The sequence below is a fragment of the Phoca vitulina genome, unplaced genomic scaffold (genome assembly GCF_004348235.1).
Source record: "Phoca vitulina isolate PV1807 unplaced genomic scaffold, GSC_HSeal_1.0 scaffold18, whole genome shotgun sequence".
In the NCBI taxonomy this organism is placed as follows: Eukaryota; Metazoa; Chordata; class Mammalia; order Carnivora; family Phocidae; genus Phoca; species Phoca vitulina.
The window spans coordinates 9,343,553-9,368,167 of record NW_022589721.1 but is presented as its reverse complement, the minus strand read 5'-3'; the positions used below and the strand labels follow the sequence as shown (position 1 = coordinate 9,368,167).

At 32.4% G+C, this 24,615-nt stretch overlaps 1 protein-coding gene across 7 annotated transcripts in view; it reads left to right on the top strand.

Annotated features, from left to right (window-relative positions):
* The window catches only part of CSMD3 (CUB and Sushi multiple domains 3), a 1,192,082-nt gene that overhangs the window by 1,121,038 nt on the left and 46,429 nt on the right, over positions 1-24,615 (top strand). For all 7 annotated transcript variants that reach the window (XM_032415697.1, XM_032415696.1, XM_032415695.1 and 4 more), the window contains 7 exons: positions 2,530-2,703; positions 9,298-9,471; positions 12,208-12,381; positions 14,333-14,518; positions 16,449-16,622; positions 18,647-18,829; positions 22,831-23,007. In XM_032415697.1, coding sequence (XP_032271588.1) covers positions 2,530-2,703; positions 9,298-9,471; positions 12,208-12,381; positions 14,333-14,518; positions 16,449-16,622; positions 18,647-18,829; positions 22,831-23,007 — 1,242 coding nt within the window. The remainder of the gene's footprint in view (positions 1-2,529; positions 2,704-9,297; positions 9,472-12,207; positions 12,382-14,332; positions 14,519-16,448; positions 16,623-18,646; positions 18,830-22,830; positions 23,008-24,615) is intronic.

The window sequence follows — 24,615 nt, the reverse complement described above, 5'->3', positions numbered from 1 at the left end:
TACCCTCTGGCTTTTAATCACTATATTATATGATGTTCATTTTCTCTGATCCTAAATTTCTTAAGCCAGAAAATTGCAATAATACCTACCTTGTAGTTATTATAAAGATTTAATGGTATGTTATCTTGAAAATATCAGCTCGAACCTGATTCACAGCATGACCTCAATATTTATTGAATCAAATTGAACATATTGTTATTCTATTTCCATGCATTCTTATTATATAAATTGCCAGTATCTGATATAGATAAGTTAACTGAACATAGGACATTCAGGTGAAATATTATGAAGTCCCTACATTTATTGAGTATTTACTTTGTGCCAGGAAATATGCTAGGCTGAAAATTCATTCTTTTCATTTTGTGCCCAACACAACTCTGGCATTTATGACATAAACACTCATAATTTATGAATAAACTAATAAAAGAATCAGAAGTCTAAATAGGATTATGATTATGATTATTAAGAATTTCAACACAGCAAACAATTGTCTTTGTGTAATAAGTATGCGAGTATCTACTATTATTTTATTGATGAATATTCTATTTTGCAAACTATTTTTTAATATCCATATAAGGGGGTTTCCCTCTTTTGTAAGATAATCATATTGATGAATTAAAATCTCAAAAATAGATGTCAAAACTATAATTGTGATACTCTAAAAATATGGCATCTATATTTTTTAATTTTTGCCCTGTTCTTTCACATTTTCTCCTAGGAGTTTTCTTTGCTTCTAGCCTCATTGTTCTTCCAGTATTATTTCATTATAGAGGCACATGGGATAGAGAAATTTCAAGGAGCTATGAAAAAATTATCTACAATAAAATCTTTAATTTAACCAGGCATTCAACAAATGTTTGTCTTGTTCTTTTGTGATGATGTAGAAGGGTTTAAGGGATCATCTATGATGTTGAAGGGTTTAAGAGATACATAAAATGAGGTCCCTGCCTACAGGTAAGAGTGGGGGAAAGACAAAGAATTTAAGATAGCATTTCATTGAGAAAAATGGAAAGAATAGTGATTTTGCTGATTCTCTATTCATCTTTTAAATTAAAATAATATAAATATTAATATTATTAATATTAATAAATAGTATAGCTACTGCAAAGTGTTGTTGAGGGATTGGTTCAAAACAATCACTACATTTAAAATTTTACATGCAACAATTTAAAGTTTGCAAATTTTCTCTTTGTCTGCCTAATGGACACCTAAAGCCTAGATCTGAAAGTCAGCACTGTAAGCTGGTGGCTAAGTATTGGATTCTGGAGTTTGACCACTCGGTTTTAATTTTGATCTAGCTATTTATAGGCTGTGTGACCTTATTAAAGTTACTTAACTACTATGTGCTCCTATCCTAGTCCATACAATTCAGATAGTGACTCCACCTACCTCATAGAGTTGTTTTGAGAATTACTTAACTTAAAGCACTAGTAATAGTGTCTGGTACAAAATAAGCACTCAATAAACATTATCCACTATTGTTTTTTATTCAAGAAAGACATTTTATTTGCACTCTTTAAATATGAAGGAGTCATAAGAGCTGGGTTCTAAATGACCTAGTGAGTCAATCTCTTTTTTAGTTTTTTAAAACCTACAAACAAAATGTGAAATATCATTCTATCTAATGGTTTTTCTGAAAGTCAAATCATATTTTACATGTATATTTCTTTATAAACTGTGGAGATCTCAACAAAAATTACTTGTAATTACAAGCATACCTCAGAGATATTGTGGGTTCAGTTCCAGACCACCCTAATAAAGCTAATACTGCAATAAAGGAAGTCAAATAAAATTTTTGGCTTCCCGTGCTTATATAAAAGTTATATTTACACTATACTGTAGTCTATAATGGCATTGTGTTTAAAAAATAATGTACATATCCTAATTAAAAAATACTTTATTGCTAAAAACGCTAACCATCATCTGAGCTTTCAGTGAGTGGTAATCACAGATCACCATAACAAATATAATAATAATGAAAAAATTTGAAATATTGTGAGAATTACCAAAATATGACACAGAGACACAAAGTGAGCAAATATTGTTGGAAAAATTGCCCTGATAGTCTTACTCAATGCAGGGCAGTCACAAACCTTCCATTTGTAAAGGCGCAACATCTGCCAAGCTCAATAAAGTGAGGTATTCCTGTACTCTTTTAGCATTGTTTCAGATTAAAGAGGAAATTTTGGCTCAGGTAAGTCAAAAGGATGGAAATCCTTCACCTTGTGATTTTTTTTCTTTTATGACAACCTGCTGAGTGATCAGATTGGCTAAGCAAAGATGCAAAAGTAGCTTCATTACATGTTGCTGTCCCTCAGAACATTTTAAGAGAACTCAAAGAGGATAGATTTTAAATTGTGTCATCTATTTTCTCTGCATTTTCACACTCATTCAAAATGTCTTACAAATGTCAATTTCAGTTGTGAATATGTCAGATCATAGAGAATTCAAAGTGTTAAAAACATGGTTTTGTTATAAGTGCACATTGACTATGTCTCTAAGCATTTTTATTTTTTTATTGTTTTCAAGTTATTTCCTGTGGAGAACTACCTACACCTCCAAATGGAAATAAGATTGGAACTCAAACTTCGTATGGCTCCACGGCCATCTTTACCTGTGATTCCGGATTCATGCTTGTGGGCTCTGCAGTACGGGAATGCCTTTCTTCAGGTCTTTGGAGTGGATCTGAAACCAGATGCCTAGGTACAGACTTTTTGAATCATTTTAACCAACACACCCCCACCCCCCACCTCTGAAAAGGAGGCAGCTCTTTTTCCATAACAAGAGATGATCATTTATATTGACTCAGTAAGGATGCTAACCAGAAAATGTTTAACTTTAAAAATGTCTCATGGTAGAAAAGCTATTAAACAGATAACCCTTAAAGTTAATCAACTAGTATTTCAAATGAGAATCTTATGCCATTAAGGAGAGACACATTTTCCTCCAGGCATGTGAAAATAAAAAGGTGAAAACTAATTGCTGAAAATTATATGTCTGCATACTCAGCTGGATTAATCACTGTAGAAGTTAATTCATTCTAAACCATAGTCAATTCTCCTTTCACCTATTTGCTTAAGGTAATGATCGAAGGAGAAAAACGATTTCCGCATTTAAACTCTTTCTCCCTTTTAACTTCATAAGATTTTAACGTGTGTAATATTACTTTCTATTAAACTTATTTAAAATATATTTTTGCAAACCTGATTTTAGGCAAATGGGATTTTTCCCCCTTAGGGTTTTTTAATTCATTATAAAAAAAACTGTTCAGTTAAAGAAACTGAACTAGCTAGTTCTTTTTGCCCTTCCTCCTTTATTATTAAAAGAATATAATGATTTATGCTTTATCTTTTTTTCAAAGACTTCAATAAATTTTTTAATATTAAGATAATGGTATGATTTATGCTTTATTTTTCTCCAAAATGATTTCAAGATATGACAGCAAGTACTGAATTAAGCATAATGAAAATTTTTCTAATAATTATTCACTTGTCTGTTGGGAACAAGAGATAATCTTTTTGTTTACTAATTTAAGTATCATTGTTTATTATCAACCAGGGTATTGCTAGATGGGACAGTGTTTTGTCTATAAATATTTACTCTATTTAAGAATATGAGGCAAGGCAGAAAAGTCTATACTTTAACAATTTAGATACATATTGTTTTGCTTATAACTTGAGCATATTCATGTTAATGCAATCATTATTTAAAACTTAAAAAGGTATAGCCACAGGTTTTGATTAAAATCCTTTTTTCCCCTCTCAAGTATATTTGTTAATAAGTACACTTGGAAGCCTAGCAAAAATGGTTTCTTTATAAGAGCATGTATATTTGAATATGCTATAAGACTATTATATAAAAAAATGGTACAAAATTAAGCCTTTATATATTTATATAGGATTAAATAATCAAAATATTTTTCATAGTTCCAAACTGATTTTGGTTATGCAGATATCAATTACAGATTATTTAGTTTACATATAAACTTGAAAATGTATATGTAATCTAAATTTGAAATGCTATATTTTATGGCTCTCTGCCCTGATGAACTGTTACTGTATATTGTGTATTATTTATTGAATATTGTATATAGAGGGTGGTTTTATTCACCTGTTTAGAATCCTGATTCTGTTTTCTGAAGAGATAAGATATAACAGGAAGATTTATAAGAAAACATTGCCTCTCAGTCTATGAAGACAGCATCACCATCCATTGCAGAAGATGTAGTGTTGACATCTAATATAAACTCCGAAGGATGTGGGTAGAAAGAAAATGCAATTGCCAAACAAGCAAATCCTAGAATCTTATCCTTGAACTTGACTTTAAGGATTAATGTAGTCCAGTCATTCTCATGTTTGAAAAAAAAACACAAAAAACTTGTTCTTATAGCCACAGACACTTTTGGCTAATAATGGCCACTAGTATGTGCTTATGATCATTTCTCTAAATACAGTGCATTTATTCCTAGTCCACCAGCATCTTATTATGAATTTTTCAGTTTTTCAGTTGAAACACTTGACTGTGACACTTGCCATGTGGGTGTCTTTGTGCCTACCACCTAGATTCTACAATTAACATTTTGTCATATTTGCTTATCACATATCTATCTATCCTTCAAGCCTCTATCAATCCATCAGTTCATTTTTTTGGATGTACTTAAAAGTAACGTGCAGAATTCATTTACTCTTTTGCTTAACATTTCAGCATGCATATCATTATCAAGAGTTTAATATTTGCTTACTTTTCTTGATTCCTTTTTACCATGGCAAAATGTGTATACAGTGGAATGTATATATCATAAACACAAAATGAGATGCGTTTTGTCAAATGTGTGTAACTGTCTAACTTAAACCACTTTGTAGTTATACAATATTACTATTATCTTGGAAAGGTTCCTCATGGCCCTGTACAGCCAATCTGCAGCTCCCTCCAACCCTGAGACAATAATTGTTTGTTTTTTTTTTTTTTTTTACCATATGTTAGTTTTCCCTTTCTAGAAATCCTTACGATTGGAATTCTAAATTATATACCGTGTAAGACTTCTTTCATTCTCTTTCCATGTTGTTGTGTGTGTATCACTATTTTTTTAATTGCTGAATAGAATTCCATTATATGAATATGCCACATGTTCGTCAATCCCCTATTGATAGACACCTGACCCTTGTCCAGTTTTTGGGCTATTATGAAGAAAGGTGCAATGAATATTCATGTAAAAATCTTTTTGTGGGCATATGTATTCATTTTTCTTAAAGATTTAGGAGTAAAATTCCTGGAAGAGTTCTTGTCTCACATTTTCTCCAGCATGTGGTATAGCCAGTCTTTTAATTTTATCCATTCCATTGGGTGCATAAAGGTATTTTATAACATTTTAATATGCATTGTCTTGATGATTACTGATAGAGTACAGTTTCTTGAGCTTTTTGGCCATTTGTAAATTTTCCTTTGTGAATTGGTGAAGTATTTTTTATATTGAATTGGCTTTTATTATGAACTATAGGAGTCTTTGTATATTCTGGTGGTAAGGACTTCATTATTATGTGTTTTATAGATATTTTCTTGCAGCCTGTGACTTGCTTACTTATTTCTTCTTTTAATAGGCAGAAATTTTAAATTTTTTAAAGTCTATCTTTTCTGGTTATTGCTTTTTGTGTCTTGTTTACAAAACTTGTACTCAGCTAGGAGTCACAAAGATTTTCTTTCATATTTTCTTCTAGAAGTTTTATAGTTTTTGGAGTTACTTTTATATCTAGGATTTATCTTTAATTTGCTCTTGTATGTATAATGAATGATGTAAAATTGAGGTTTAGTTTTTTTCTAGAAGGGTATCTGGCACTATTTGTTGAATAGGTTTTATAAGAAGCCTTGAAATTTTGTATGTATATCTTCCAAATTTTTCTTAATTTTCAAGATAACTTTGGATACTGTGTATATTTCCAATTTCATACAAGTTTTAGACTTAGTTTATCAATTTTTATTTTTAAAAATATCTAGTAGGATTATGATTAGATCACATTGAATCCATACATCATTTGAGGAGAATTTGCATCTGACAATGTTGAATCTTTGACATTAATAAGCATACTCTATTTAGTATATTTATTCATTTATTTAGGTCTTCAATTTTTTGCAATAGCAATATTTTGTATTTTTAGCATAGAGATCATTTATGTCTATTGCTAAAATCATTCCTGAGAATATTTAATGTGTTTCTAATGTTATAAGTGAAATTGTTCATTTTTAATTACATTTTTTCATTTAATTTACATTTTCACATTAATTGTTTGTTCCTAATATATAAAAATATAATTATTTGAAATATTTATCTAGTATCCTGAAAACTTGCTAAATCATTAGTTTTAGGATTTTCTTAAAATTGGATTTTCCACATATGTATCATCTGAGCTTAGAATAGTTTTACTTTTCTGTTTTCCAAATTTATGCTTTCTTTCTTCCTTTGTATTAATGTTTGCACTGCACAGGGCCAATAAAACAATGTTAAATAGAACTGGTGAGAGTGGTCATCCTTGTCTTATTCCCTACGTGAGGAAGGAAGAATTCAGTATTTCTTTGGTAAATATGTTAACTGGAGCTTTTTCTTAGATGTCTTTTGGCATCTGGAGACTCAATTCTCAATGAACAATGCTCTGGACACCAACTGGGTTTCCTATGATTCCACTCAATTCTGTCACTGTCTACCTGGAGACAGCATCAGATTCCTTAGGTTAAAGTTTCTGTCTTTTTTTTTTTTTCTTAAAGATTTTATTTATTTGAGGGTTAGGCATCTGCCTTTGGCTTGGGTCCTAGTCTCAGGGTCCTGGGATTGAGCCCCAAGTAGGGCTCTCTGCTCAGCAGGGAGTCTCTCCCTCTCCCTCTGTGCCCTCTTCCTCTGTGCTCTCTCTCTCTCTCTCTCAAGTATATAAATGATCTTAAAAATGTATATTGTATTTATTTGAGAGAGAGAGAGAGAGCACAAGCTGGAGGAGGGGCAGAGGGAGAGGAAGAAGAAACTCCCCACTCAGTGGGGAGCCCGGGATCATGACCTGAGCCAAAGACAGATGCTTAACCAACTGAGCCACCCAGGTGCCCCTAAAAGTTCAGTCTTATAAAACTGCTTTCCATTCCCCCTTCAGATGCCAGTCGTAAGCCCAGGCTATTACCTGTGCTTCTGACTGGCTCTAAATCACAGATTCCTATGACCCCCTCCTTGGATTTGATTAATTTGCTTAAGTGGCTCACAGAACTCAGAGAAACATTTTACTTACTATACGGGTTTATTACAAGAGGATGTAACTCAGGAACAGCCAGATGGAAGGAATGCATAGGGCAAAGTATGTGAGAATGGTGCGGAGCTTCCATGCTTTCTGAGGGCCCCACTCTCCTAAATCTTCTTGTGTTCACCAACCCAGAGGCTCTCTGAACCCTGTGCTTTTGGTTTTTTATGGAGGCTTCATTGCCTGGGCATGATGGATTAAATCATTAGCCATTGGCAATTAATTCAACTTCTAGTCTTTCTCTCCTCCCTGGAGGTCCAACCTTCTAATCATATGGTTGGCTCCATTGGCACCCAGCCTACATACTTAGGTGAGATCTCAAAGCCACCTCATTAACGTAACAAGACACATTTTTTTTTCTCTTATCATTTAGGAAATTCCAAGAGTTTTAGGAGCTCTGTGCCAGAAACAGGGACCAAGACCAAATGCATACTTCCTACTATAAATCATAATACTGCAGATGTCTTTATCAGGTTGAAAATTTCCCTTATATTCTAAATGCGTTGTTAGTTTTCAGCATGAATTGGTACTGAATTTTGCCAAATGCTTCTTCTTCATCTATTGAAGTAATCATATTTTCCCCCTTCACTCTATTAATATGTCACTATCTCACTCTGTCAAATTACAGTGGTTGATTTTATGTATGTTTCTAGATTGGTTTTCTAAAATTTTAATGAGTTCTGCATCTATTTTCATGATGGATATTGGTTTTTAATGTCTTCCAGTTCTACTATTGGGGCTGTGATTACCTCATAAAACAAATTAAGAAGTAATCCTTTCTTTTCTATTTTGTAAGAGTGTGTATATTTTTTTTTAACTTAAATATTTGGTTAAAACAGTAAAAACATTTGAGCCTGAGTGGTTTTTGTGGGAAGGATTTTGTTTAAGAATTCATGTACTTTTGGGGATGCTTGGGTGGTTCAATTGGTTAAGCATCTGACTCTTGATCTCAGCTCACATCTTGATCGCAGGGTCATGAGTTCAAGTCCCACACTGAGCTCCATGCTGGGTGTGGAGCCTATTTAAAAAAAAAGTGTGGGGGGGGGGACATTTGGGTGGCTCAATAGGTTGAATTTGGGACTCTTGGTTTTCATTTAGGTCATGATCCCCGGGACATGTAATAGATTGGGCTCCACCACAGTGCGGAGTCCGCTTGTCCCTCTCCTGCCCCCTCTGCCCCTCCCCTGCCCCATGAGTGCATACACAGGCTCTTCCTCTCTATCTCTAAAATGAATGAATAAAATCTAAAAAAAAAAATTCAAGTACTTTAATAAATGAAAGACTATTCATATTTTCTATTTTATCTTGTGTTAGTTTTGGTATATAATTTTTAAGGTATATGCCCTTTTCTTCTGAACTGTTAAATGTATTGGCATAAAAACTGTCCTTCATATTACCTTATCCTTTTAATTTCTCTAAGCTTGTAGTAGTATCATTTCATTTCTGTTATTGGTAATTTTGTTCTTTTTTGTGTATGCTAGATTGAATTAGCTAGGAGGTTAGCAAATTTTTTGCCATTTTTAAAGAAAGACATTTTAGCTTAAGTAATGTCTTCTGTGGTTTTCTATTTTCTATTTCCTTGATTTCGGTAACTATCTGCAATACATCCTTTCATCTACTTTGGCTTTATTTTGCTCTTCTTTTTCCTCTTCTTAAGGTGGAATCTTAACTCATTGATTGTGTATCTTTTTTTCCTTTCCAATAAAAGTGTTTAACACTATAAATCTTTTCACTAAACACTGATTTATCTGCATTCCTTAAATTTTGATATATTTTTATTTCTACACAGTTTGAAATGTTTTCTAACTACTTTTAGACCCAAGTGTTACTAGAAATAACATTTTCTTTTAAATCCCAAATATTTGGCATTTTGCTGAGTATCTTGTAGTTGTCTTTATGTCATATTATCATGTTTGCATTATTTATAAATAAACTTTAAAAGTTTAGTAATGTTATATATGTATATAAATACAAAAATAAAACTTAAATCACAATATTAAAAATATTACTTTCTGACCCATTTCAGCGGGTCACTGTGGAATTCCAGAGCTCATTGTGAATGGTCAAGTCATTGGAGAAAATTATGGATACAGAGACACAGTTGTTTATCAGTGTAATCCTGGTTTTCGATTAATTGGTTCTTCAGTAAGAATATGCCAACAGGATCACAATTGGTCTGGTCAGCTCCCATCCTGTGTGCGTAAGTAAGCATGACAGAAGTAATTAGAAGCCTCTGGTCTCATATAACTACCCATATTTTTTTCTTAGGTAAGATACACACACACAAACAAACACACACATAAAACCATCCATAAAACCAAGAAAGTGGAAGAAAATATTGGAATGTCTGTTATTATTTATGTTTTATCATAAAGACAAGAAATTAAGTTCAGCTATTCTAGTATTTAATATGAATATACAATATTTATAAATGCATATTCTTATGTGGAAGGTATATTTTTGACAAATGTTAACTTACAAGGATTTAATTCCTTGAGACCAATGTGCAGCAGCATCAGTATTTTCATAATGTGATATTATGAAACTTTTTATAGTGAAAATACTTTGGATATTTTTTTTTCTAATAATTATGATGCTGTGGCTGTCATATCAAAATCAGATCTTGATGGAGTGTAATTAGTGGGGAAAAAACTTGTTAGACATGATATGAAGAACTATTGTTCTCATTTCAGTTCCATTACTAATTATATGTGCTAATGCAGGTCATTTAATCTCTCTAGGCCTTAATTCCATTATACATAAAGTGAATGGTTAAAGGTATTTATAATTATCTTTCCTTTTAGCTTCAAAATCCATCTTATTCTTAAATCCATCAAGATTACATATACACAGCTGATGTAATTATAGTATTTTTTTCATAAAAGTTTATATGAAATATTTAAAATCTATTTAAAGTTTTGTTTTACAGCACTCTTTTCACTATTTTAAAATTCATATGAAATTGTGTAACACTATGTAATTTGGGAATTGTTTCAATAATATCTCTCACTGGTTCAACAGATATCTATCTGACCTTTTAAGTTAATTTACTTATGACATCTCACATGAAGAATAAAGTGGGATGTAAAATAAAAGTTTTTTGTTATTATTTTTTAAATACAGCTCCTGTGCTTTGTGGTTTCTATGTGTATGGCATAGATTTGCCCACTGTGCATTTAATTTGAATGTAATAGCACAAAAGTAAGAATAGAATTGAATATTGATATTCAATACTTTTATTTTACTTACTTATAGTTTTAAAAATTCTTTTACTTTGCTTAATCCATTTAATCTCCATCAGTACACAGTATTTCACATCACAGTCTATCTTATTTTGGACTAGAAAGGCAATTATCAATGTGTTCCGTATTTTTTCTTTCTCCTGATCATTTCCATCCACATTTACTGACATTTATATCAAAATTGGTGTTAGAAAATGAGAATAAACCTGTAAATATGCTGTAATTATAACATCTTATGATCATACTATAGACATTCTGGAGGCTTCAGATAAATAATGCATGGGACTTTTAGCATGGATTCACAGGAAATACTTCATTTATTCGGTGACTAATTACATCCATATTTATAGATTTCATTGTCAAATTTTTATTCAAACAAAACATATTTATTAAAGTTCTAGTTTCATGGAAAATACTTCCAGGTGTTGAAATTTAATAGAATAATGGACCATAGAGTTAATAATTAATATTGCTTTTCTAAGGGGTGTGTGTGTGTATGTGCGTGTGCACGTGCATATTCACACAGACTGATGATTTAAAGACAGCACATTATGCTTGGGTCTGTCCTAGATTTTTTTCCATTTCATCTATATTCAGGCATAGCCAACTAATACCACTGTTTTTCTTGTTGAGTAATTGAGACTATAAAAGAAAATTGGCCCTTGGGGTAAAACTGGTTTCTTTATTGATAATTTTAACAAGAATAAGATGCAGTTAAATTTCCAAATGAGTAGGTTGACATTAACAATACAGCTGAAAAATAATTGCTCTTGGGTCATTTCAAAAGTACTGAAAGTGACTATGGTTTTTCACTGTGCCCAGTTATGAAGCACTATTACTGGAGTTGCTTTGATTAATAGAGTGAGATGATGCAGTAAAACAGTTCACAGAAATACAGTTGTTTGGGAAAAGCCTAGCAGTACATAAAATCTAGAATAGAACTATAACCCTAAACACATTTAAATAATTTATCTAATTGATACATTACTTCTAAACAAAATTGTGCTAAATTATCAAGTATCAATTGTGAAGAAAATAAGCCAGTAAAATCAACACGTTTACAGTGTTCATATTGGTATCTCAAAAGAGTAAGGAGAATGCTGCTACATCATGCAGTATTTTTATTGTTTATTTTATATAGTCACATTAATTCTTCAAGCACACTTTGCTTGCCAATCTACTATTCATAAAAATTAATTGTATAAATAATACGAAACTATTTCAAAATTAAATACAAAAAACTGCCTTTATGGACCTTCCATTCTTAAACTTAACTAGAAAAGGAAAATAGGTTCAGTTTCATTCCTTTCTGCTTCTAACTAGTGACATGAACTTCAAGCATTCCCAGATTTCTTTGAATTACAGTATTTGTCCAAAAAAACAAAAAAACAAAATAGAGAGAGAGAGAATGAAAGACACCATGAAACTTTAAACATCTCTGTACCACTAGCATGAAATGATCACAATTATAAATATTTGTCTCTTTACTAATATAATATTTCTATTCTATTAGACTATTTTGAAAGCATTCTAAATTGCTCCCTTGCAATAGTAAAAGTACTTTAAATATGTTTTCACATAAAAGTGGTCTTCTTTCCATTTCGTTTGAAATGATTCAATGTAACTGTCATGTGATAACTGATAACCAAATATTCTGCTTTGTGCTTCTCCTCTCCCCCACCCATTGCTATTAGCTGTTAGCTGTGGTCACCCTGGTAGTCCAATTTATGGAAGAACAAGTGGCAATGGATTCAACTTTAATGATGTGGTGACATTCTCTTGCAATATTGGGTATGTTATGCAAGGGCCAACAAAGGCACAGTGCCAGGCCAACAGACAGTGGAGCCATCCTCCACCAGTGTGCAAAGGTAAACGTCTAATTATATTCCAGTTTAAGGCATGGTAATAATATGTCTGTGTGAGCATAGATGACAACATTTGAAATAACTTGGTCAGAATAAAAGAATGTTTTCAGCTAATAAAACAGAAGGATTTAATATTGATGTCCTCTCATTAGCTTTGCTGTCCTTTTTCCTTAATTTTTATCTTATGTTCTTAAAAGTTAAAATTAGCAGGTTTTACTTTTTGGGTGGGGGCTTTAAAAAACTTTTTAGTTAGTTAACATACAGGGCAGTATTGGTCTCTGGCGTAGAATTCAGTGATTCATCACTTACATACAACACCCAGTGCTCACCACAACGAGTACCCTCTTTAATCCCATCACCCATCTAGCCCATCCCCCACCCACCTCTCTCTATCAACCCTCAGTTTGTTCTCTATTGTTTAGAGTCTCTTATGGTTTGTTTCCCTCTCTCCTTTCTTCCCCCTACCCATATGTTCATCTGTTTTCTTTCTTAAATTCCACGTAAGTGTGAGATCATATGGTATTTGTCTTTCTCTGACTGACTTATTTCACATACTATAACACACTCTAGCTCCATCCATGTTGTTGCAAATGACAAGATTTCATTTTTTGATGGCTGAGTAATATTCCATTGTACATATTATCCATTATCCATCCAAAATTATCCATTCATCGGTTGTTGGGCATTTGGGCTCTCTCCATAGTTTGGCTATTGTTTTTAATGCTGCTATAAACATCAGAGTGCATGTACCCCTTCAAATCTGTATTTTTTGTATCCTTTGAATAAATACCTAGTAGTGCGATTGCTGGATCATAGGGTAGTTCTATTTTCAATTTTTTAGGAACCTCCATACTGTTCTCCAGAGTGGCTGTACCAGTTTGCATCTCCACCAACAGTACAAGAGGGTTCCCCTTTCTCTGCATCCTCGCCTACACCTGTTGTTTCTTGTGTTTATTTTAACCATTCTGATAGGTGTGAGGTGGTATCTCTATCTCATCTTGGTTTTGATTTTTATTTCCATCATGATGAGTGATGTTGAGCATTTTGTCATGTGTCTGTTAGCCATCTGCATGTCTTCTTTGGAAAAGTGTCCATTCATGTCTTCTGCCCATTTCTTAACTGGATTATTTGTTTTTTTGGATGTTGAGTTTTATAAGTTCTTAATAGATTTTGAATACTAACCCTTTATCAGATGTCCTTTGCAAATATATTCTCTCATATAATAGACTGCCTTTTAGTTTTGTTGATTGTTTCCATCACTGTGCAGAAGCTTTTTATCTTGATGAAGTCCCAATAGATCATTTTTGCTTTTGTTTCCCTTGCCTCTGGCGATGTGTCTAGTAAGAAGTTACCAAGTTTTATTTTAACTGCTTAGCTTTATTATCTTGTACCTATTTTATGACTGCATAGAGAAAGTCATTTAGATCATTTTACTTGTGGTTTGCTTTATGATTAATGGAACTTACCTTTGGCATTTATTTTTTCATATTTTTCGGGAGACTGAGTCCTCATTTACTGTGATGCCAACACTGGAGGCTTCTTTATTGTTGTTTTTTTTTCTATAGAAACAGATTAAAGAGATTTTTGCTGTTTTTCCATTTGCAAAGAGGTATGATATATTTTATACTGTCTGAGAAAATACAACCAAATTATAATTTTTCTACATGCTTTATGGTTTGTAGCTTAAGGTATCATTCTTTACATCTGTACTCAGTAGAATACTTATGGAGTTACTATTGTTCAAAAAGTTTTGCAGAAAAGTTTTCCTTTTTTCTATGTTTTCAACCACATGGCTTTCACTTTATTATCTATGTAGCCCATGTATTAATTTTATTCCTGGAATCTTTGGTTTGTTTGATTAAATTTACCTTTGAAACTCCATTTCTAATGGAAATCTATATAGGTCTGTATATATTATTCCAAACATAACTTCCAAAATTTGACATTTGTTTAGTGGTGAACTGCTCTGATCCTGGAATTCCAGCCAATTCCAAAAGAGAAAGTAAAATAGAACATGGAAATTTCACCTATGGCACTGTGGTATTCTATGACTGCAATCCTGGATATTTCTTATTTGGATCTTCGGTTTTAATATGTCAACCAAATGGACAGTGGGACAAACCTTTACCAGAATGTATCAGTAAGTAGATAATGTGAATTCTTCCTTGCGAAAGTGCCATGGAAGCAACATGGATTATTATTGTCTTATAAATTATGTAGAGCTATATATCAGAAGGATCTTGTTTGTAATTATTACTTTAATTCTTGATTTTATTGTTTCATTTTTTGAAAGTATGGTCCCCTATATTCTGCCAATTCAATGCCTGAATGCCATTTTTTATTAATATTAATGTGATTCTTTGATTTTGAGCTTTGATAAAGCAGATAGACTATGAAAAGCAGCATCTGTTATAGTCTATGATATTACCATACCTAAGGGGCATTACATTTTGATTTTCTTTTGTACTAATATTTTAAATTTCATTTAAGGCAATATTAGTCTTAATGTAAACATCTACCAGGGCTTTAGAATACTTACAGATTTAGACAAATGTGTGACTTAAAACTTACTGATTTAAACATTTATCATATTACAGACACATATACATATAAATGCAGTAAATGTTGATACACATCATCTTTCAAGTCAGTGAACATTTATTTGAGTGCATTTTGTCATATGTTGTGTTGGAGTTGTAGAATATAAATAAGATAAATTGTAGCAGATGTGCATAAAATTAGCACGTGTAGTAAGGAAATAATGTGAGAACATAGAGAAATGAACATGAATTTGAAATATTCAGTTAGTTATTAAGTCTTAACTATAGCTATGTCTCAAAAAATTGATGAATCATGATAAGAAGAAGTTTATAGATTGAAGGAGTGGTGTGTCAAGAAATCATTGTGCAAGTAATTTGGGGTTGTACTAAGTTTCTAAATTATAAAATTATTTTATGATAATGTTTTAGTTAAAGGTACTTTATGTTTACAGGGTGGGATTTTTTGAAAATATTGTGACATCATTCATGCACTAATGAAGAAACAAAACTTCATGCAGTGTTCATTAAATTTCAGCTTCTATAGCAAATAATTCAATTGTTGATCTTTTTCTTCAAATGTATTTCACTTCTTTGTGTAGACAGTGTGGTCTAATAGTTGAGTAATTCACTTATTTGACTGTGTGCCTATAGCATTCAAGTTAAAAATCTTTCATAAGACATGTAAACATGAACTCCTTCACATTTTCTTAGCTCTCATACTTTTTGCCTTTCTTTATTTCCTATAGCATCTCTGGTAGTGTGCAAAGTATTCAAGGGTTTTATTAAGTTTATATCCCCTTATGTGCCATTTGAAACTCTGGAGTCATATTGCAATCAGTATTTTTCCAAGTTATAACTAAAAGGTGGTACACAGTTAGTTCCCAGGTTACCTCTAGGTTATAAAGAAAATTTGACAATGCACTGATACCTGATTCTGCTATGCTTAGTAGTGTTTTAGTTAACAAGCCACTGAGTATTTTCTTTGTACAGCATGATTTATTCATTACTGGCTGGAAATGGAATTATTCTAGACTGCATTATTAGATTGTGTGTCACATATCCATCTTCATTCCCTTTCCTTTACCTTCAAAATTCTTCTCTTTTAATTTCTGTATGGGCTCATTTTGAATCCTATATAGCATTGTAGGTCCTTATTTAGATTATCCACATTACTCCTCTCCTCTATCTAACTTGCATATTCTTGTCCAGGCACATACATACTTTAAACCCATGCACATGTGCATACAAACACACACTCACCACCCCCACATATAACAGACTTATGCTGACTCATTTATGCTTGCTTACAGTGTTCCTGCTAAACACGGGTGAGTGGGTTAACAGGATGGCTCATGTAACTGCAACTTCCATTTTATTTTTTATAAGCCAGTTTTCACATGGATTTTTTACTTGTGGAGGCTAGGTATATTTGAATAGATAATTTACTTCTGATTTATTTCATAAAACATGGTGCAGGTTGTTCGATAGGAGATATAAAAAAATTTTATATTCAATAATTATGTATTGTAGTGATTGACTGTGGACACCCTGGCGTTCCTCCTAATGCAGTCCTGTCTGGTGAGAAGTACACCTTTGGGTCCACTGTTCACTATTCCTGCACAGGAAAGCGTACCCTTCTAGGCCAGTCATCAAGGACTTGCCAATTAAACGGCCATTGGAGTGGATCACAACCTCATTGTTCAGGTACCTCTTGGAAAATTGGACAATGTGTGTTGGGAGTTACATTATTATTATTATTATTATTATTATTATTATTAGGAATATATACCCAAAACAATAAGAAGAGATAAAATAATACATTTTTTAAAAAATCTCATGAGAGAAGCTGCAACATAGTTTATACATTTATTGGAATACTTCTTAAGGCAATATAAATTCAGAGCACAAATTAATACTCATCTTGTAGATGATAAATTACAGGTATGTTTTGAGCTGTGTTGTAGCTATGTAAGTAACTACGTTCAGGATGCTACTGTGTGTATTGTGCTTTTGTTCATTAAAATGAACTGATCCATTTTAGCAGATACAAAATGTTATTTCAAGATTTTCAGTTAGAGTTCAGTTCTTTTAAACTTTCTATACAATCGATTATTTAATAACATATTTTTAAAATAAAGCCCTAACTGTTTTAGATTAAACTAAGCCAAGTTTTATGAAAGATATTTACCACTCCTGAGTTTCTATAACCCCAATAGTTAACTTATAATAAGTGAATATTGAGGCTATTTAAAATTAATAATTTGTTTGCAGAGTATTTGATAGGTCTTTTCAGCTGTTTAAGCCACTGCTTTTCTTAAAAAATATCAACTAAATTTTAGATCTGTGTTGTCTCCCTATTTGATGCTACTTATATATGTTCTTACCCATCAACTAAATGTTGGTGCTTATTTTTCTGCCTGTTTTTTATTTATATATTGCCCATTATTTTTATATTATTTTATCTCTGTGGAGATCATGTTGATGACTTACTAGAAGTTGTTTACATTGTTTTCCTTTTAGGAGTAAAAGTTATGAAATGGTTCCTTATTTCAGAATCTCCTTGTAATTAGTGGTTAGTCCCTGTGAACTGACTGCCTGGGACTTCAAATTTAATCTATAGATTTGAAAAAAACTGTTACTTCTAATGTGACTATAAAAATGATTTTAATGAGAATTAAAACTCTTATCTTGGAGTAACTCATAGTTAACTCAGATAACTGATTATACATGAAAACATAAACTTATATGCATACATCCCAATGTATTAGGAAACTGCTACTGAATTGCAAAGAAAAAATGCACATAGATATTTAAAAGTGAAATAGTGACCTTAAAGTTTTGTGTGATTAATATTACATCACATGAAAATGAGGAAGTATAAAGAAGGATTCCAAATACACTGGGCATGTCAAAAAAGGCATCTGGACAGACAGCATTTTCAATGTATATGTCTTCCAACTTTCTCTCTCTCTCTCTGTCTCTCTCTTAACATGTAATAATACTGTGGCAACTGTGATTAGAATTATTTAAGACACGATAAAGGGACTGAATAAATCCTTAACACTAAAATGAAAAGATGAACACCTAATCATGAGCAAAATCCTTATTAGGAACTTAATCCAGAATTTTTTATCTTTGTTTACAGTTTATATTTTCATATTGGAAAAGATACAATTCATTTATCTTTGGTCATTGGCCATTGGTAGAGAAAATCAGGGGGTGAAATTTTAGGCTACAGGAAATACTATATTGTAACATTTACATTTTCCTGAACATTACAGTTCTAATTTAACAAAAAAAGATTTTCAGCAACTAGGAAATTCAAAGAAGGAAGCATACAAATTACCAAGTCCAGTTTTTAATTTTAGTTTTATACATCCATTGTCATTTGAGTTCCTAGTACTATGAGTTATAAATTTTCCATTAACTTGTTTATTAGCCAGGTTTCAGAAATACTAATGAAATGTCTTTAACCTGTTTAATAGGCCCAAATATCACCGATACAAAAAATAACGCCACACTCTGCAACTATTTTCTTTTTCATTTAGGCTTATTTTTGTGACTGGAGTTGGATGGGAAATGTGAATCATGATTTTACCCAGTCAACTTGTCATATTAAAACACAGCATGCACAAAAACAAAAGGCTACAAGAATGTTGGATTAAATAAATCATGAACATAGGGAATGTTTAATGACATAAATTAACTTAAACTCTACTGAATTTCAGGTGATGCTACGGGTACATGTGGGGATCCAGGTACTCCTGGGCATGGTTCTAGACAGGAAAGTGATTTCAGAACCAAAAATTCTGTACGTTTTGCTTGTGATATTGGTTATATCCTTCACGGCTCAGAAGAAAGAACATGTTTAGCCAACGGCAGTTGGACTGGAAGGCAACCAGAATGCAAAGGTAATCTAAGCAGAAACTAAATATATTGAAAAGTGTTGGAATTTAATGTGTATCCAAATTCAGTTGGTTACCACAGGTGAAATAACTCCTGCCCATTCGTCCTGTCCCCAACCTTGGAATAAAAGCATCATCCTATAAAAGAACTATGATAGGTAATAATTATAAAAAATATCTCTCATGAGCTATTTATGCACAAAGATTGTTCATGTCATAACAAACATCTCAATTATAAAAGTTAAAAATATTTGTTAAAAGGGTTTATTTTTTTCCCCTTTATCACAGTGCTTTACATAATAGACACTATCAGGGAAAAATAGATTATTCTTAACATTACCTCAAGATCTGTTTCAGTTTTCAGGAAAAATATAGAAAGATGCCTAAATATATATGAGATTTTTATTTATAGAGTACAGTTGCTAGTAGCTAGAATCCTTAAAATTTTTCAGTATTTGAGTAAAATTCTTAATCATTCTGACTGGCTCAGAGGTAACATAATTAAATCTTTACCAGATTGGCTAGAAAATGAAGTGTTGCTGAAAAATTATCCTTAAATTTAAATTGTTCTTTTTGAGATGACTTTAGTGCAAAAACTAAACTTGCAAAGGTGCTTATGAAATTTACTTGATGTTATACCAAATGTATTGCTTTTTATAAATAGGAAATAATTAGCAATAGACCCTTCTTGACAGGTTCTTGATTGATTATATTTCAGAATCTTTTTATGATGTTTAAAATTAGTGTCCATATTCTAGGAAAGATAGTTATCTTTTTTCTTTAACTTCACCAAATTTAATCTTAATTAAGAGAGACTTGCAGCTTAGTTACTATATTATAGGGAAACTAGTTGAGAAACAATGTTGCTGAGCAAAAAACATTAAGTAAGACTATTTCTCAAACTTATTTTCCAAAGGAAAAATCTCTATAATTATATCATATATGACATGGGTGATATCTAAGCCATCACTTTGTTCAGCTGAACTGCAAAATGTTTTTTAGATGAAATGTGTGGTATTGACTTTGTTTTGTTAGTATGTACATTATGGATAAAAAAGAACCAGGAGTTATAGCAAATATAACAGAATTATCATTTTTCTCATGGATGGAACTCATATAAATCATTTAGAAAAAGAGATTCTAGTAGATGAATGGACAGAGGAAATGAACAGAAAATACAGAAGAGCCCAAAAAAAAATTGCAGCATATAGAAAAAAATTCTACATAACTAGTAATAAGAAAATTATAATTTAACATCAAAGCATCGTTTTTCACCTATTTTAAAATGAAATTCTGGTGTATGTGCAGCAAAACTAGAACTTTAAAACACTTCTAGAGGTTTTTTATTGTTATAATATTTTAGGGTAATTTGACAAAAATCCACATTTATCCATAGAATATATATAGCTTTGATTTATTAACTTTTGAGGATTTTTTCCTAAAGAAAATAAAAGTATCAAAGAAAACACACAATTGTAATGTTGCAATTTTATATTTCTAATTGATTATGACTAGCAACAACTGGAAAGAATTTGAGAGCAATCAGAAAAATCTTGCATATATATATCATCAATAAATATTAGAATAAAGGCCATGAGAAAATGTAAATCATGTAAAAGTTAAAAATTAAGATTCAGAATTATGCATTCTAGTAAAATCAAGGCAAATGATATTTATTTGAGACAAAGTATAAAAGGCAATACACAAAAATGATTATATAGAACAGAGTGGTGGAATTTGTAGGATTTTTATTCTCTTTATTCCAAATGTTTTGTAATATTATTTACTTTAGTAACTTACAGTAAAATACAAAACCTTTCATAGACTTTATGGATGTGATGAATAAAACACATGTGAAAATAAAAATATCAAAAAAATGTGTTAAAATAATTTAATAAATAGAAAAATACAAATTTTTTTATTATGTTATGTTAATCACCATACATTACATCATTGGTTTTTGATGTAGTGTTCCATGATTCATTGTTTGCGTATAACACCCAGTGCTCCATTCAGTACATGCCCTCTTTAATACCCATCACCAGCCTAATCCATCCTCCCACCCCCCTCCCCTCTAGAACCCTCAGTTTGTTTCCCAGAGTCCATAGTCTCTCATGGTTTGTCCCCCCCTCTGATTCCCCCCCTTCATTTTTCCATTTAAAGAATATAGCATGTTGACAAACTGACAAGGATTTTTAAAATGATGGGGATGCCTGGGTGGCTCAGTCAGTTAAGTATCTGCCTTCGGCTCAGGTCATGATCCCAGGGTCCTGGGGTCGAGCCCTGCATCAGGCTCCTTGCTCAGTGGGAGCCTGCTTCTCCCTCTTCCCCTGCCTGCCACTTGCCCTGCTTGTGTTCCCTCTCTCTCTCTCTCTCTAACAAATAAATAAAATCTTTAAAAAAAAATGATGGTGCATGATGTTGCAGAAGATGTGTGAAACAAGCAAAATTTTTTACACTATTGATACAAGTGCATATAATAATTTGGGTGATTCTATATATACTTCAAAAATTTAAAAATAATTTTCAAAATTAAAAATTATCCAGGCATTCCACTTCCAGAAATTTATCTTAAAAATACCATGTGGTATTACTCATATTTGGAATTTAAGAAACAAAACAAATGATCATAGGGGGGAAAAAAGGGGAAAACCAAGAAACAGACTCAGCTATAGAGAACAAACTGATGGCTACCAGAGGGGAGGAGGTGGGGGAATGGGGATTAAGGAGAACACTTGTGATAAGCACTGGGTGTTGTATGGAAGTGTTGAATCACTAAATTGCACACCTGAGACTAAGATTACACTGTATGTTAACTAATTGGAATTTTTTAAAAAATTGGACCGATGTACACAGTTGTATATATAAGCTAGAGTATATTACAACTATATTGCTAATGCTTTTCAAATCCTTCTTGTGTTGTGTCGAGGGTCATGGTACATAACAAATAAATATGACCAGATTGTTATTTTAGGCAGGTACTAACGAATATAGAAGAGAGGAATTACTCTTGACAAGAGATAAAAATGTTTACTATATGATATGTTCTCCTGAAAATATTACCTGGAGCTTGACTTTGTTGTATATGTATGAAGTATGTACATTTCCTTCATACCCATGCACACAAACATACAAAGGAATGGCAAAATTGAATATTTAAGATGCAGGGAGTAATATAGATAGTACTTCTGAAACTGTAATTACATTTCTTATTCATAAAGAAAGCCATAAATTCTGTAAAGTACTAAAATACCTTCTTATACTACAGCAAAATTTAGTATGACATTTGACAAAGGCTTGCTTTTAAGATATTTTTAAAAATTCACTTATGGCATTAATGGCAAATAGTTAAACATAATACAGAATAATTAATCATATAAGGCATTTGTGACTGTTGTTTAGGATATGTTGCAAACTTAATGCAAAACATTCCTAGAATTTAGTTACTTGGTTTTTATTCAGTTTATTTTTTGTACACCTTGGCCCAGAAATAGAGATAATAAAGTCGTAATGCAAATCAGTTATATGCTTACATAAATAAAAATATACATGGATGTTTATAATACTTAAATTGTTTATTTTATATCTATCCTCCTACAGGTATAATTATAATAAATCTCTGTTGCATCTTGTTGTTAACATCTACTGCAATTTTACATGAGTTGCTTTTTAGGCAGACACTCTTATAATCCTTCTTTGGAAGATTTTGTAGTACCCAAAGGCAATATTCAAGTAATTACTTTATTTTGTAAAGTTTTTACCAAAGCTACTAACAAAAGTCTTAAAAAAAAAATCTGTTATATGATTTGCACCCAGTAATTAATCTAATAGAACCAATATAAATTCATCTTGAATTTCAGCTATTTATAAAAGATAATTTAATGCTTATTGCAGACGATTTTCCAGCTCCTTTGGATAATTTGAAACAATCATGTAGTCACTAATTTTTTGTGAGAGGAATTCTAAAACCATTGTTAAGATATACTCTGACCTGTTTTGTTTTATAGCTGTACAGTGTGGCAACCCAGGAACGACAGCCAATGGAAGAGTCTTTCGGATTGATGGCACCACATTTTCCAGTTCAGTTATTTATTCCTGTATGGAGGGATATATCCTTTCTGGACCTTCCGTCAGACAGTGCACAGCTAATGGAACATGGTCTGGAACTTTGCCTAACTGTACAAGTAGGTTTCTTCTTATTTTAAACGATCACTAGTTATGTGAAAAATACTGGAGTATATAAACGTGTATGTGTGTGTTTTGTAAATTAATCAAACCAGGCAAGGTTGTGAATATTGGTATTGTCTTTCCAATTAAAAGATGGTAGTTGTGTTATAGTTAGAAGGCACACTAGTGACCTTAAGAATCCGTTGACTTACCAAGGTACAGCAATTGGCACAGGAAAGAGGAATCCCAGAAAATCAGTGCTGTTAAATGTAATTTAACAGTTTTTTTAAGAACAGAGATTAATTATCAGATGTAATCCAGATTAAATATACAAAGAAAACAATTTTATTTTGTCAATCTAACACACATCAATAACTGACTTGGTTTTTAAAATTTGTAAATGAGGAACATGTCGTTTCCAAGACTCAAAAAGGTATTGGGCTTTTTTTTTTTTTTTTTCTTTTTAACGTTATGCTGTGGCGAAGGTCAATGGTTATTCTTAACAGTGTCAGTGGTGGAGCGGCCCTTGGCTGACCTCATAGTTCCCAGAAATTTCACTGAAAAGACAAGCCTTATACTGTGTGTGGGCCAATGACTCATTCCTTTTATTAAGCTCTTTTGTGAGTGTTTGTATTTCCTGAGTGACTGGCTCAAATGAATCACCCCAGAGGAGGATGCCGTCAAAGTCATGTCATGTCCTATCTGTGTAGCTGGAGAAAGCCGCTCATAGTTACTGTCTTGCCTGTAAAGATTGTGCGCAATGACCGGGCTGTTGCGGTGCCTCGAGTGTATGGTATCTCTTCACAGTTGACGGCAGACCATGGCTAGGAGACTATTGAAATAAGCGCTGAATAGAACGTATGAGCTACATCTATAATAGCAAAACACTTGCCAGGTGTTGATTGGAGTCAGGAAAAAGTAATTTTCCTGGCCCTATGTCAGCCCCAGATATTGTTAATTCTAATCTTTTGGGTAATTCTTTACCCGACCTTGGGCAGATCCTCACAGACTTGATGAATTTTGATGAATACTCAAGGAGCTCTCTCCCTAGATCTCTCTTTTTTTCTGTGCATGTCCTCTCTGGTACTCTCTCTCAAACTCTACCCATTTTGTTGTCTCCTGACTCTCGGATCCGTGTTTTCAACTCAGCGAGTCAGCTGGGCTCTGCATGGGGTTTTTCTCCCTGTACCAAAGCCTGAAAATTCTCTTAAGGCAGTAAGATGGGGCAATTGCAGGACTCACTTGTTTTCTGTCTCTCAAGGATCACTGTGCCTCTGTGCTTTGTTGCCTGATGAAACCTTGTTTTTCTTTCTTTCTTTTTTTCTGGTTTTGTCAAATGGAGAATAAATTCTCCCTGATTTCTCCACTTTGAAGGAAAGAAATCCTTTTGCTTACTTTGCACATGTCTCATTTTTTTTGTGATACTGAAAAATCTAACAATTAGCAAATATGCTTTACTGTTTCCATACTACACTACCCCATTTGAGCCTTTAGAACTCTATCCTTCTGTCTTTTAATCATCAGTTCAGATGACACATTTGGTTAAACCTTCTCAAGACACTTCTTCCTCATACCCCTTTTAGCTAAAAGGGATCTCTCCATGCTGTATAACTCCCCGCCGCCCC